Source organism: Cheilinus undulatus, linkage group 19 (genome assembly GCF_018320785.1).
Source record: "Cheilinus undulatus linkage group 19, ASM1832078v1, whole genome shotgun sequence".
Classification (NCBI taxonomy): Eukaryota; Metazoa; Chordata; class Actinopteri; order Labriformes; family Labridae; genus Cheilinus; species Cheilinus undulatus.
Window position 1 is genome coordinate 31,490,205 of NC_054883.1, and position 16,051 is coordinate 31,506,255.

The window sequence follows — 16,051 nt, forward strand, 5'->3', positions numbered from 1 at the left end:
TCTTTTGGAGTTTTCCTTTCCACGTCTTTGTTTTATTGATGGGTTCTTGTGTGTTTTTTCATCTATGTATATACCATTGGGGTATATGTGTGTGTGTTTCTGCTGCACGCAATCAGGGGAAAGTTGACGTGTTCGACGTGATGGTGCGCGCGTTTCTGTTATGGGAACACTGCGCGCGCTCTGCTGCCAGCACGTTGTCCTCGTAGGGGGGCGGGAATCCGTACTTGGACTACTCTATAGAAGAAGCCTGCAGCCGGAGCAGACAGGCCGCCGGGCAACCGGGCACCATGTCCCGCTCAGAGCCGCTGTCCGCGGGGCAGAGCGCGGAGAACGGCCTGGAGGAGGACGAAGAGGAGGAGGAAGACCTTGACGATGAGGCGGACGCTTCAAGGCTGGAGAAGTTCATGAGAGACAGGAGGAGAGCCAAGTCTCTGCCCGCCTACCCCGCCGAGCTCCTGGACTCCGAGAGCGAGGGCAGGAAGCGCGTAAAGTTCGCGGACTCCATGGGTCTGAATCTGGCCAGCGTCAAACACTTCAGCTCTCTGGAGGAGCCCAACATCCCCAGCAAAGTCCTGTCCCGGCACAAGAGCTTCCCCCCGCAGCCGGAAGTCCTGAACGAGCTGTGCCAGAGCTTCATGACCGGCCTGGACACGGAGCAGAGCTTCAGGAGCAACTTAGACACGGACCGGCTGATCTGCTGCTTCCCGGAGCCCAGAGACACGGAGCGCAGAGTCCTGCAGCTCCGCGTGGCTCTGGAGAGGGTCATCATCACCCAGTTTGACGTCCGAGGGCAGATCCGAGTCTACTGCGGCTGCAGGGACAAAGAGGTAGGAGTGAGGTACACCTTCAACGACTGGCTGTCTCATGTGGACGCGCAGGCTCTGCCCATGGCCTCGGATCAGCCGGGCTTAGTTGGGGAGCACTTCGGATTCACGGTGTACACGCCGCCCTTCATGGACCCCGGCTCGGCCGTGCACTTCGCCCTGTACCTGAAGAGCGAGGAGGGGGAGTTCTGGGACAACAACGAGGGGGAGAACTACACCCTCAGGTACATCTGCATGCCCAGCTCTGCACCCTTCGTTAGCGCTGCTTTCCACGCCACCTAACCGACGCGTAAAACCACACCTGTGCGTAAAAGCTCTCCACCGTGAGTAAAATCCTTTCCATCTCTCCTGTCCGTAGAAAGGCAGGCTCAGATGCTGCTGTGTGCAATCTAAGCTAAGGCTGGACTGTATGCGCCAAAAATCAGGTCTGGATATTTTTAGGCGGATACAGGATATGGATCTGGACTTTTTTTCTGTAAAGAACGGGTCTTCAAAATACAACAATGATGAACTCTCATATGATTCTCAGTAAATCATATCAAGCTGAAACCTGTTTGATACTACAGCAACTAAAAAGAATTCGTAGAAATCCCAATTCTGGCAATTTTTAATTCTGAATGATCAAAACGTGCAGACAAACTCCTACAAAACATCAGCAACATTTCCGTATATGGAGGCAGAAAGCTGCAAAAGTAGTGGGTCGCCAGGAAAAACGTGCTTTTATTTTGAAGGATAGGTCTTAATCTTTTTGTTTCATCATGTTTTGTCCAATTGTAAGTCCAAACTTGATCGTTTTCTCTTAAAACATTCAGTCGTGATTGAATTTTTAAGATATTTGAGCTGTGATTTGTTTTAGAGGTAGTGGTGGGTCTGAGGTTATCCACGTTGAAAACGACTGGTCTAAATTGCCCCAATATGTTAGCAACATTTGAAAAACAAGTTGGAACTAGCAAGAATTGAAAGAAACCCACTTTCCCACCCATTTTTTCCAAATGTTGCTAGCTTATATATACAATTTCAACTGCACACAAGTTTTCCTGCAATGTCTGATGGTTCAAAATAATCTATTTCCCAATTTTGGGTGTCTAAGGTGTTTATTTTTATTGCCATGGTATCAACAGGCATCAGTATTTTACTATTTTTAATGAATGACATAAATGCTCCTAAAATAGAATATCCCCATTTAACCTGAGGATTTCCTATTGATTATCGTCTGGTCATTGATCATATTACTGTTCCTGTAAACTATAATCTTAACAATATTGTTTTACTTAGTATCCTGTTTAGAAATATATAAATATATCTAAAAATTTATATATTTCCCAACTATAATTTTTAATCCCATATCTTGGCCTCTTAATAATCCTGTTTCTCCTTTTCTATACTTCAGACGTTTTAAACAAATCGTATGAATCTGTTTCTGAAGGACACAGCTGACATCTTTGGATATTTCTCTGGATTGGATCGATGGATTGTTTTTCTCCCAGAGAACTCAGCCACAGAAAGAGACTGAAATCAAAGACATAGTTAACATCACAGCTGCACAAAGGAATTTGTCCAGAGGCGGTTTGATGCTGAAATGGTGGAAAATTTCACCACATGATTAATGCAAACAATTTTACCCTGATTGATGTAAATCCAAACTTTATCAAATTAAGTAGTGCATGTCTGAGCAAACAGAATTTGTTTCATAAAGACGGGAATGAAAAAAGAGCTGATTTAGATGAACCCCTTAAAGCCTGAAAACACAAATTGTAGCCAGAAAATTCTAATTTTTTTTAAATTAAATATTTATGTCACCGTCTACTGGAATCCAAAAAAATCCAAATTTCCATAAAATGTAAAATTTACAGTGCTTAACAAATTTATTAGACCACCACCCAAAGTAAGGTTTGTGGCACAGCTGCCGTAAATTAACAGCATTGATAATTTTTATTTTTCTGCAATGGTTAATACACCAATATGTAGTTTAACTGAAATGATATTTTTAATGCTAAAATATAATTATTATTGTTATCCATGAATTTTCAAATTTACTGATTTACAAAAAATTGAAAAAATAGTAAAGCACATTATTATTTCTTGATTAATATGTCAAATTACAGTTATTTACTTGCATTCCCTGAACAGAAAAATGAGTTTTAGTGGTTGAATGTTATGCTTGATTCATTTCTGACTTCTCAGAGAAGCCTAGTGAGCTGGCTCAAATTTGGGTGAATTTAGTTTGAAATCCCTCATTCCTGTTCAAAATGGTAAAACGTGGAGAGCTCACTGAAAATGAACGAGTTCCCACTAAAGCACTTCATGATGCTGGATGGTCACTGAGACAAATATGACAGGTGGTCTAATAAATTTGTTAAGCACTGTATATTTTTTGAATCTCATTTAATTCATTAGGTGTTTTTGGTAACTGAAAATCCACTTGAGGGCATTTTTATCATTTTTCAGATTGTATTCAAAAGTTTTTTTTTTAGTAATTTATGATCATATTTATTAGATAGAAGTATCATAAAAGTATGAATCACATATGGTACAGCAGGCTTTGAGGGTTAATGTCTCAGGATGCCAAACTTAAATCACATTGATGACAGCTTCTGTTAATCTCATCTCGATGAATAAATCCTGCTTTCAAAGCAAGAAACAAACTAGTAATGTCATGAATTCTGGCTTGAAGCCACAACTACATCTATAAACTGCTTAAAACAGTGGTACCCATTCCTACAGTGGAGGTTAGACTTCCTGGGGGGTCATGGGACACTGAGGGGTGTGCAAGATGCCTTCCTAAAAACACCAGAGGAACATCTGATATGCTTTCAAAGCCTCCCAAAAAACAAATGAATACATTTTATAATAAAACTGTAGTCATTAGAGAGATTTGTGTTTTAATGAAAGTAATATGTAAGAAAAGAATGTTTAAAGACAAGTTTTAAGTTTATATTTTAGTGATTATGGCTATTTCAGATGGAGTGGGTGTTCGCTCCAGTTTGTGCTATTAAGGTTTCCATAGCAGTTGTATGAGAGCTGCCTATTGGCCAGTGTTATTATTGGGAGATGTTTTAAATTCAGTCTTATTCTTTGGATTAAAATATTCCTACGGAAGAGTATTAGGGCCACTGAAAAAAAAAAAATTTGAGACGAAAATTTTTTTTTCACTTTTCACTATTCTGACTTTAATCTCAGAATTCTGACTTTTTTCTCAGAAGACTGACTTTAATCTGAGAATTCTGACTTTAATCTCAGAGTTCTGACTTTTTTCTCAGAATTCTGACTTTAATCTCAGAATTCTGACTTTAATCTCAGAATTCTGACTTTAATCTCAGAATTCTGACTTTAATCTCAGAATTCTGACTTTAATCTCAGAATTCTGACTTTTTTCTTACAGGTGAAAAAAAAAAATTTGTCTCAATTTTTTTTTTCAGTGGCCCTAATACTCTCCCATATATTCCTAAGTTTTAGTCACATTTAAGTTATTTTAAACCTTCAGTTATAGTCTACAAAACCTCAATAACATTCTAGTCCTGTTTTAGTCTATACAATGTCGTCTTTACTTTAGTTTTACAGTTATGTTCTTTAATTTAATCAACTAAACTATAAAGCTAATATAAATGTTAAACACTCATATTGATGCCTATTATACTTTCATTGATTTAAAAATACTGATGAAAATACAGACATACGTTATATGGACAATGGAGAAATATGGAATTTGAATGTCCGTAAGTCCAGTACTAACATTTTAGTCATAGTTTTAGTCGACCAAATTAACACTGGTGTTGAGTGCTGCACCATTTGGTAAAAGTGAATAAATGTGATTGTACTGATCAATATTTGGGCTGCATGGTGGTGCAGGGGTTAGCACTATTGCCTCACAGCAAGAATGCTCTTGGTTTGCTTCCTGATCAGGGCCTCTGTGTGTCTGTGTATGCATGGGTTCATCCCACCACCAAAGACATGCTCAAGAGGCTCATTAGGTAGGTCGTAGGTGTGAGTGTGAGTGTGCCTGTCTGTATATGTCAACCCTTTTATTGACTGGCGACCAGTCCAGGGTGTACCTCGCATCTATGATTGGGGTATGACAGCTCTGATAGGCTTCAGCTCCCAGTGCCCCAAAATGGGATAGGTGGTATAAAACCAACAGATGGACAAAATTATATTTCCAAATGTGATTATGATATAATCCATAAATGTATCATGAGTCTACTTGCTTAGTTGTCAGTGAAAATGCAGAGAATAATGATAGTTTAGATGAGTCTATTTCTCATCTCAAAACATACAAATATTAAGTATCATTAAAATATACACCTGATTTTTGACAGTACTGCTTTCATAAAAACTCATTATTTTCCATCAAAGTTTTTCCTTTTGTGAAAATAAAAGTACTGCAAAAAGTATAATAGTAGCACTGTTGTGAACTTTAAGGCCTTTCTGCAGGCTTTTAATAAACCTTTCAATTACAAAACAGTTTCTTTGGTTGTTGTGTTCTTAATGCCATCCTCATGTCAGTGCTGGGAAAGGCCTCTGAGGCCATGCACATATTTTATGCTTTATCTCCTCCAAAGACAGCAGGGTCCACAGTCAAGTACTGTTATGGAGGGAGTCACAGGCTGAAAAAAATTTTTGCTCACTGACAGGGAATCTGGATGCAAACATGTCTCCAGTACATGAGCTCAGTCAGGTCCTCCGTGTCTTCTGCTCTGTCTGAAATATTCTCTACTCCAGGGTTCAAGTTCTGAAGTCCGACGTCTCTGAAAATAGTACTGTTGACTAACCTGACAACATCTGTTTGATCAGTCAACACGGACAGAGAGGCTCAAAACCTGACATTTCTTTTGTGTACAGAGAGCTGCAATGATTATTTTATCTGGCAGGCAAACACAGGAGCTACTTTATAAGACAGCCAAGGATGGAGTAAGAAGACTCCGCCTTCTGGGGAATAAAATTCAGTTTAAAAGATGCACTTTAACTCCTTTAGATCCATCTAAAGTGTTGGCTGCATCCTTTATACAACTGTGACAAAGGCAGCAGTATGGAATGAGACTTTCCAACTTTACGAGTTTTATTTGAAGGCCCTAATTGACTGTAAAAAACATGGATGTAATCTGAGCGATGCCACCTGCTGATTTCTGGTGGGGACGTAAAGTCCAACAATGGCAGTCACTGGAAATGTTATCTCAAACTAACTCTGTGTCAGCCTAGAAACAGGTAAAAATGTGGAGCTGAGGCTTCAAACAGCTACACCCCCACCTATCAGTCACCTTATCTGTGCCTCTAATTTAAGTAATGTATGCATGATATATATAAATAAATCAGAATTAATGAATAATTAAAGGAGCCGCCTTTCCCATATCCAGCATCAGACACAATCTAACAACAATACTCAAAAAGTTGGGATTCTCAAATCCATGTCAATGCAATTGATCAAATTAATTTCCCTAATTAGAGCCGTCTGGCTAAAAAACTCCCAGTTGTGATCAGATAGGGTCAAAATGCAGTCCACAGTCTCTTTGGAGTGGATGTAGGACTCACTCTGATCACGTGCATGACTCTGCAGAACCTCCTCTGAACATCCTTTGAGTGTGTGTTCATCTGATGAAACAGTGATCGCCAATGAAGCAACGAGTGTTTAAGTAGGTCAGTGTGCTCATCCTTAGACCAACAGACAGATCTATTATTAGCAGCTGCTGCTACCTGGTGGGTCAGTCACCTCCTCCACCTTCACCCTGCTCAAACAAAAATGAAACGCACCTCCTCTGCTGCTCCACCATCACGCTGCTTGTGTTTGTGCATTATCTCTGACGGCATGCAAACAAGACAGGAAGTAACTCTGAACACACCTTTAGGTGTCAGTGTGATCAAATCAGGGACCTTCATCTAGATAAGCTGAATCAAATCACTGTTTGATCAAAGCAGCATGAATGTATTTGGTGGACCCTAACCATCAGATGTTATTCAAGCTGTGGTTTCTAGTACAAACCCAAATTCCAAAAAAGTTCGGACAGTGAAAAATGTAAATATAAACAGAAATCAATGATTTTCTAATCTCATATTTGATTCAGAGAAGAACATAAACAACATATCAGATGTTGAAACTGAGACATTTCACCTTTTCATGAAAAATTTAAACTCATTTTGAATTTGATGGCAGCAAAACATCTAAAAAAAAGTAGGGACAGGGCAACAAAAGGCTGGAAAAGTAAGTGGTACCAATGGAAAAAACAGCTCAAGGAGCATTTTGTAATTAATTATGTTAACTGGCAACAGGTCAGGTACATGACTGGGTAAAAAAGGAGCATTTCAGAGAGGCGGAGTCTCTCAAAAATTAAAGATGGGCAGAGGTTCCCCAATCTGTGAAAAACTGAGTTAAAAAAAATTATAGAAATTTTTCAAGAATTATATCTCAATGTAAAATAGTAAAGACTTTGATCGCCCACAATCTAAAGTCCATAATATCATCAAAAGATTTAGACAATCTGGAGAAATCTCTGTGAGCAAGGGACAAGACTGAAGGCCCCTCTGGCAACACTGGATTAAAAACAGGCATGAATCTGTACTGGAAATCACTGCATGGGCTCAGCCACTTCCAGAAATCACTGTCTGTCAACACAGTTGGCCATGCCATCCACAAATGACAGTTAAAGCTGGATAATGGAAAGAAGAAGCCACATGTGAACAGGATCCAGAAACACAGCCATCTTCTCTCATTTAAAATGGACTGAAGCAACATGGAAAACAGTTCTGATGTCAGATTAATCATTTTTGAAATTCTTTATGGAAACCAAAGAGGAGAGGGACCATCCAACTTGTTATCCTGGCTCAGTTCTAAAGCCTGCATCTCTGATGGTTTGGGGTTGCATTCGTGCCTATAGTGTGGGCAGCTTACACATCTGGAAGGAAATAACAATGCTGAAAAGTAGATATAGGTTTTAGAGAAACATATGCTTCCATCCAGACAACGTCTCTTTCAGTAAAGGCCTTGACTATTTCAGCAAGACAATACTAAACCACGTACCACATCCATCACAGCAGCATGGTTTCACAGGAGAAGAGTCCCGGTCCTGAACTGGCCTGCCTGTAGTCCAGACCTTTCATCAATAGAAAATATTTGGAGCATCAGAAAAGGAAAAATCCAGCAAAGAAGACCCAGCTAGAATCCGACTTTAGACAAGAATGGGACAACACTCCTCACTTCCCAGACGTTGTTAAAAGAAGAGGGTATCCCCCACTATGGTGGCCCTGTCCCTACTTTTTCAAGATGTGTTGCAGCCATCAAATTCAAAATAAGCTATTATATTTCATGAAATGGTAAAATGTCTCAGTTTCAACATCTGATATGTTGTTTATGTTCTATTGTGAATAAAATCTGGATTTTAGGAGATTTGGAAATCATTGACTTCTGTTTTATCTACATCTTACACAGTGTCCCAACTTTTGGGGAATTTGGGTTGTAAATATAAAAAAAACATCAAAGATCTGCAGCTCTTCAACATTTTTTTTTAGGTAATTATCATTGAAGGCTGCTGCTTAAAAAACACCAAAAACAAAAAAACCCCAGCATCTTCAGTTCCAGCTCATGTGTGTAAACTTTAAACTTTTTTCTTATTTGACACAGTATGGCTGAATGTGAATCATGAGTCATGGCTGTCAGTTTCACGCTGATTTTGGTTTGGTTTCTTTTCCATTCATCGACACTAACCTCACTCTCCCCTCACTCCTTTGACCAAATAAAACATATCTAAGTGACGGCAGCATGTGAAAGCTCTGCTGTTAGAGAGGAAAATGTTCAATTCTAACGAAAAAAAGGACTTTCTCTACAAACATGGGCAGGTTATTGAATATTAGATGAAAACTACAGACCTTAGATGGTGCTATGCTGTTTATATTCTCTTTATTGAAGAATATATCACATAAACACATGGAGGATATATTATTGTGCATGTAATACAAAATAATAATAAAAAGACACAAAAATCTGGGATGCACCGATCAGATTTAATATTATTATTATTATTATTATTATTATTATTATAACAGACCTATAATGTAAGAATGAAAGTGTGGGACTAAAGTTTATGAGACAAACTCACAACAGCAGACATTTTTCTGTGACGTAAGGACAGTGTGTCACTGGTGTAACCTTTGGCCTTATTTATAAACTTCCAGCTTTGTCAAGTGTGATTTTTTTGTTTTGTGACATTTGACACATGAAAATCTTTGGATTTCAGAAAACACAACATATCTAAAGACAGCCATGGAAAACTGATATGTTTGAATTATTTTACTTTTTAACCATTAAATCCCCACTTTAAGAAGCATGAATGACAAACAAAGACTAACAAGTGATCTGAAATGACTCAGATCTGATCAATGCATCCATTAAAGTAAAACTAGTTCAACTCCAGCAGCTCTTCTCTGTCCTACATCCCCCATAATGCACCTCATAGCTCCATCCAGTGTTGGGGAAATTAAACCGTGTTTAATTGGAGGACTAAGCTAGTTGGTTGTCGTTGGCGGTGGTGATGGTGGGCAGTGATTGGCTCCAGTCTCTGGTGTCACTTCCTGTGGTTGGCTCCTTTAAGAGCAGCAGAGGGTTAATTCTCCACCACCGTCTTCTGGGTCTCAAACATCTTCCCGATGGCAACCTGCAGAAAGAAAACAGAGTAAATACAGAGCAAACACGAAGAGGACCTTTGGCTTTTTCATTGTTCATTTCCTTCTGGGAAGTTTCTTGAAGATAACTTGAAGATAAATGCCTGAGGACTGATCGTTCAGTGAGGGTGGAAACTGCTGCATACCTCCATTATAATACCATTCATTCCGAACCAAAAGATTTGATTTGACGCAATACAATATAATATGATACCACTCCATATGATACCATATTATACCAGAAGTTACAAGATATGATAGACTGGGCTATGATACATGACAGACTGATTGATTAATTTATATTATTGTGTCATGCATTAACATCATGCCCAGCTCAAAGATGCGGTAGACACCATTATCAATACAAACGACCAGTACCAAACGTAGACCCCTGTCAGAATAAAACTAATAAAATAAACCATCCTGATACTTCATCCAGGCTTTTACTACAAAACAGGCTGACTTATAAACATTACAAGTGAATAGCCATCCATCCTGTAAACATCAATGTCCCAAAATATCTCAATTTCTTTTCTACAGAAATTTCATCCAATACCTACGATACAGTATAATATAGTAGAGTTGACTGATGCATTATGTTACAATACCATATCATAGGATATGATATAATACAATTAGAAACCTTGTCATACCATATTATTACATGGTAAAGTAACATCCAATACCACAACACATGATAAAATGTGTAATACAATACCATCCACAAGATATGGTACCATTCCAGACAGTATGATACCATAATAAACAATGGGATACCATTAGTCACAAAATGATACTACTTATTCATATAAGATACAATTCCATTAGATATTAAACCATTACATACAATTAGGTACCATTCCATAGGATTTGATTGCATTCTTTACAGTATGATGCTATTTCACACAATATGTTACCATTCCATAGGACATGGCACCATGCAATATGGAACCATTCCATGCTATACGATACCACTCCATAAGATACGATACCATTCAATAAGATTTGATACCATTCCATACAATATTATGCTACTCCATACGATACACCATTCCATATGAAATGGTAACATGACACAAGATAGGATAGGATACCATCTCATACTATAGGATTAAATTCCATATAAGATAACAATCTATTTCACACAAAATGGTACTACTTATCCATATGATATGATATGATACAATTCAATTCATTGTACCATTCCATAAGGTAAGATAACATTCAGTAGGATATGATTGCATTCCATGCAGTATGATGCTATTTCAATCGTACCAAATGTTTAAATGCTCTTAGATTCTCAGCTCATTATGAAATCTTCACTGAGTCATTGCTTTTCTCCAGACCTCTCCATCCCATACTCTCATCCTCTATACCAATGTCCTCTGCGCTACTCCTCTCTCTTTGTCCAGAGGGGGGCACTAGAGGACAGAAAGAGACATGTATTTGATGTCCAGAGAGCCTGGTCTCTGTGTTATGTCAATAATGTCTCTGTGAACTCTGCTGTCACACAGAAGAGCCAATTATGATCCACAGCCATGCCGCTGAACTGTATGTACAAACCCAGAGAGAGAGAGGGAAGGAGAGAGTTAGGGTCACAGTTCAGGATTGATTTCTGCTTTTTTTCTGTACAAAGACACAACGCACTGATTTACAGAACATGACCAGATACGACCCTCTCTCTCTCACAGATGTTCTGAACACGTCGCAGCTGTCCGTCTGTACATCAGTTCACCTGTGAGAACATCAGCTGATCAGGACAAACAAACCTTTCATAACAAAACCAGATCTAGTTTCCCTGCTGAGTCAGTGGGGTGTGAATGTGTAACAAATGCTAAGAAAAAACAATACCAAGTTTAGTACTGTGATACTGAAACGAAGCTTGAAACTGAAACGATACTGGCTCGATACTCGAGACCTGATGGACCAGAGGCCGGATGTTTACAAAGGATTTCATAAACAGCATACCTACGACACTCAGACTTTATAAAGTACATTTTCAGAGATATCTTTAATGCCTAACTTCATGTAAAGATGGGTTTTTTCTAATATGACCTGCACGTCTTTAGATGTTGTTCTGGGTTCTTTTGGGACCTCCTGGATGAGTCGTCCATGCACTCTTTGAGTACTTTTGGTAGGCTGGCCACTCCTGGGAAGGTTCACAGCTGCTCACAGTTTTCTCCAAGACCTGCAGGCCTCGCTTGACTCAGTTAAGGTCAGAGTTCATGATTCAACAATAAAAAAAGAGACCGGGCCAAAATGGCTTTAAGGGAGAGTTCCAAGGCCAAAACCACTGCTAACTAACAAGAACACAAAGGCTCGTCTCACATTTGACTAAAAAGATCCCTAAGACTTTTAGGAAAATGTTCTGTGGACTGACCAGACAAATGTTTTTGAAGGTGTGGGTCCTATTCCATCTGGGGTAAAACTAACACAGCATTTCATCAAAAGAACATCAGACCAACAGTCAAACATGGTGGTGCCAGTGTGATGGTCTAGACCTGGATCTGGACCATTTGCTGTAATTAATGAAACCAAGAATTCTGGTCTCCGCCAGAAAATCCTGAAGAAGACTGCCCATTCATGACCTCAGACTCAAGCACACTTGGGTTATGGAGCAGGGCAATGATCACAAACACACCAGCAAGTTCACCTTTGCATGGACCAAAAAATTAATTGAAGTTTTTGGAGTGACTAGTCAAAGTCTGGACTTGAATCTGATTGAGATGCTGTGGCATGAGCTTAAACAGGCCGTTCATGCTGGAAAGCCCCCCAATGTGGCTGAATTAAATAAAATTCCTCCACAGCGATGTGAAAGATTGACAGTTATGAAAAACTCTTGCTTCAGTTGCTGCTTAAGATGGAACAACCAGTTACTAGGTTTAGGCGACAATGACTTTTTCACATAGGGCTGGGTAGGTCTGGATGACTTTTCCCTTCATAACTGAAATCATTTAAAAACTAAATTTTGTATTTACCTAGGTTATCTTTGACTAAGATTAAAATTAGTTTGATGATCTGAAGCAGTAAGGCTTCAAGAAATGTGTATTAGCAGTTGTGGAAAACTGTGATAAATAAACTGAACGTTTTAGCCTCAGGTTGTCTGAATGTGTAGGTCTGTCACTGCAGTACCACCAGGGGGCGCTGTCTCACCACACATGCTTTCTCTCACTGCTCCTGAAGCACTTTGTCTCCTCACCTCATCAATTATTCTGCCGTCAACCCTCGCTCTTTCTCTAATACACCACAAACACTCCCTCCCTTCCTCTCTCTCCTCACACTATCTCAGCAGACCCTCGCTCGCCCAGCCGGGGGCCTCCCTGTGTGTATTGTGTCCTGATTGGCTGTGGTGTGGCGTAGGAGGGAGGGGGGTGGCGGTGAGGCGGGTTGCTCAGTGAACCAATGGGCTCGCAGGAGGCTTGGCTCTCATGTAAATTGTTGCGGCTGTGTCTCCTAACAAAGGGATGGCCTCCCTCTCTCTCTCTATCCCTGATACAGTCTACCACGCTTGTTCACTCTCTCTCTCTTTATCTGTCCATCCTGGTTAGTCTCCATCTTTCTCTCCATCACTTTGTTTTTTTAGCTCTTTACATTTGTTTCTCTTTCTGTCTTTATCTTTGTCGTGGTTGACCTGTTTCCACTCTATTTATCCATCCCTGTCTTTTTCTCTGTCTCTCTCTCCTAGTCTATCTCTCTATCTCTCTCTCCCCTGTCGAATCGTCTCCCCTGTTCAGTTTTATCTCAGTTTGGTTTGACTCAACAGAAACAACAAGTCATGAATAATGAAGGAGCAGCTCTAAATATAAACCACGAACCAGTAAAGACACTAACACTTCACCAGGATTGTTCAGTTTGAACCAGAGATAGAGATCTTTCAGTTTTATTGATACCCTTATCAGGACCACTTTAACAATCCAAGCCTGTTTGCTAATAAAAAGCTCTGCATTTATCAGCAATCAACAACTATGATGGTATTATTTACAGATGCACAATGTTCCATCTTTGTCTGTGTCCGATCTGCCAGTATGTTTGCAGATTATTTCAGTTGATACTAGGCCTGGGTGATATGGCCTAAAAATCATATCACGGTATTTTTCTTGCCTTTGACGGTAACAGTATATCGGGGTATTAAAAAATTAATAAGAGATAATGCTTTTCAATCCAAATTCAAGTGTTATTAATCCCCTTCTCCCCTTAAAACAAGCCTTGGATTGCATACTCAATTTAATTCTAAGCACAAGAGCACAGAATTTTTTTTTTTTTTTAAGTCTCTCTAGGTTTACTTCTGTCTAACTGCACTCCAAGTTTCAAATTTCATCTCTATCCTGATGAGGTGTGTTAAGCTGCTAATAACTTGAGCATGTTTCCTGGTGAAGGCGTTCACAATGAAAGCGTTTCAGAAGAATAACAGCTGCGGACTTTTATTGTGAAGAGCTTAACGAAGTAGTGTGTTTGGCTGCCACACTGGAGAGGTTTTGCATCTAGTTCACAGCAGCTTTTCTGACCTCATTTAACATCGCAGCCTGGATCTTTGACTCACTGTGGACTTAGAAAAGAAAGTCAAAAGTTAAAATAGACCTTTAAAAGGTTGTCTGAGCTGTTGTAACATGAAGAGCTGCAACGCTGGGCTCTCGACAAACTGAGACCAGCCAAGCAGCACTTAGCTTGTGTAGAGCCCCAGGCAGGCTGACAGAGATGGCACACTGACTTTGTTGCGGTACAGCAGTCAAAGTATGAGAGGAAAGAACACGTGTTTTTGCCTGCCAACTGTGCTTAGTTTCAACGGCAAGAGCGGGTGGCATTCGGTTAGTTACCTGGCTACAAGTAATACTAGAGCTAAACGTGCTATTGACTGGATTCAGCCTGAGCTGTCTGTCACAAATCACTTCCTTCGCCAACTGTGGGAGCAGATATGCATTGCACGTGCATCACAGCACAACGTAGGCATTTAAACTGGTTGCAGAAATCCATTCCATGGCAAAAATTTGAACGGTGACAGTATTAATACTGGTTTACCACCCACCTCTAGTTGATATTGATATAGATATCAGTAGTGATACCAAAGAATCAAGTGTTGATCACATCTAAAACTTCAGATCTTAAAATGCACTCAAAGATTAAGGGATAAGGATGAACAAAATGAGCTGGGATCAGCTGATGTGGATCCCCTGGTGCTGCCTACAACTCCACAGACATTATCCTACGTACCGCCTAATTATCTTCTCATATTTACAGCTGATATTAACATTAAAAGCAGAACTAAAATCAATGAATAGAAGACCTGCACAGGACTCCAGGTCTTCAAGGTGCTTTAGAGTTGGGCCACTAATGCCATCACCCACCGACATGGTTGTAAATACTGTCTGAAATTTTCATATCTGCTGATGCAGAAAATGCACATTTTTGACCAACAAAACTGCCAAAACTATATCAAGCTAATAATAAAAATGCATTCTTAATAAAACAAGGAACAGGTCACTGATGGAGCTGGTTTTTGACCTCTAGTTGTTTCAACCCCAGGTTTGAAAGTGCCTATGATTTTTTTTTAATTTTTCAGCATAGTACAACTGGGTGGATTTTATTTGATCCAGATGTAAGTGTCAGTTTTTGGCCAGGATTCAGAGCCCACATTTCACTCGGCATGCTGTCAAAGCCTCATGAGAGTTTCCTCCTCCGTAAAGATGATCACAGTGTTTTAATGAAAAGCTAAACATAGCCTCTTCATATTCCATCATATCCTCCTCACAGAACCAGAAGTATAGAAACCATGAAAAAACACACCCTCTCTCTCTCTGCTGAGTCGTGACGGACTGACCTTCAGTCTCACTCCCACCAGGCAGGAGGTGTGAGATTAACACGGGACTGCTGCACCCGCTCAGACTCATCATTCAGACTGAAGATGTGTTTGTGAGGCCTGAAAAATTACAGCTGTGCTCCTGGCAGAGCCGCCAAAATCTGACACATCTTCTGGATATTTGAAAGACAAAGGCTGAACAAAAAATTACTCAAAAGATGAAACTGTTTTTGGTTAGTTAGGATGGAGTTAGTTTACACCATGAATCAATGAAATGTTACTTCCAGGTCTGAGAAATAACGGGACAATCACACTAGAGAACTGTACCTTATCCGAGCATGTTTGACCCCCAGCGCCTGGTTTGATTGACTTTTGTGAGAGCTCCATACTGTGCTCCAGTCACACCACTGTTTACAGAGTGGCTGGGATTATTGAAAAGTGGCAAAAAATCTATACTGTATAGAAAAGTAGGCATATACACATCCATACAGTGTGTTTTACTCCATTATCTGATGACCACACAGCGTTGTCCTGTTGGAAGGGGAACCTTTAACCCAGTCTGAGGTTCAGAGCGGCATCAATGATGTCTCTTTACATTGCTGCAATCATCTTTCCCTCGACCCTGACTAATCTCCCAATTCCTGCTGCGGAAATACACCCCTACAGCATGATGCTGCCACCACCATGCTTCACTGTAGGGATGGTATTGGCCTGGTGATGAGCGGTGCCTGGTTTCCTCCAGACATGATGTTTGGCATTCAGGTCAAAGAGTTTGTTTCTCATGGTC

The 16,051-nt window shown here is 40.0% G+C and overlaps 2 protein-coding genes across 9 annotated transcripts in view; one reads left to right on the forward strand and one right to left on the reverse strand.

The window, feature by feature from the left end:
- The first annotated feature begins 223 nt into the window (after positions 1–223).
- ppp1r3g (protein phosphatase 1 regulatory subunit 3G) overlaps positions 224–16,051 on the forward strand; it is a 45,855-nt gene continuing 30,027 nt past the window's right edge. For 2 of the 8 annotated variants that reach the window (XM_041813779.1, XM_041813780.1), the window contains exon 1: positions 224–1,048. In XM_041813779.1, the coding sequence (XP_041669713.1) occupies positions 288–1,048 (761 nt within the window). In that variant the 5' untranslated portion in view covers positions 224–287. Of the gene's footprint in view, positions 1,148–1,182; positions 2,677–16,051 lie in introns of those variants that run through there. The other 6 variants (XM_041813783.1, XM_041813778.1, XM_041813785.1 and 3 more) reach the window with 6 other exon arrangements.
- The window catches only part of LOC121527089 (LYR motif-containing protein 4B), a 44,686-nt gene continuing 37,335 nt past the window's right edge, over positions 8,701–16,051 (reverse strand). Inside the window, exon 3 of the mRNA XM_041813786.1 lies at positions 8,701–9,463. Coding sequence (XP_041669720.1) covers positions 9,413–9,463 — 51 coding nt within the window. The 3' untranslated portion in view covers positions 8,701–9,412. The remainder of the gene's footprint in view (positions 9,464–16,051) is intronic.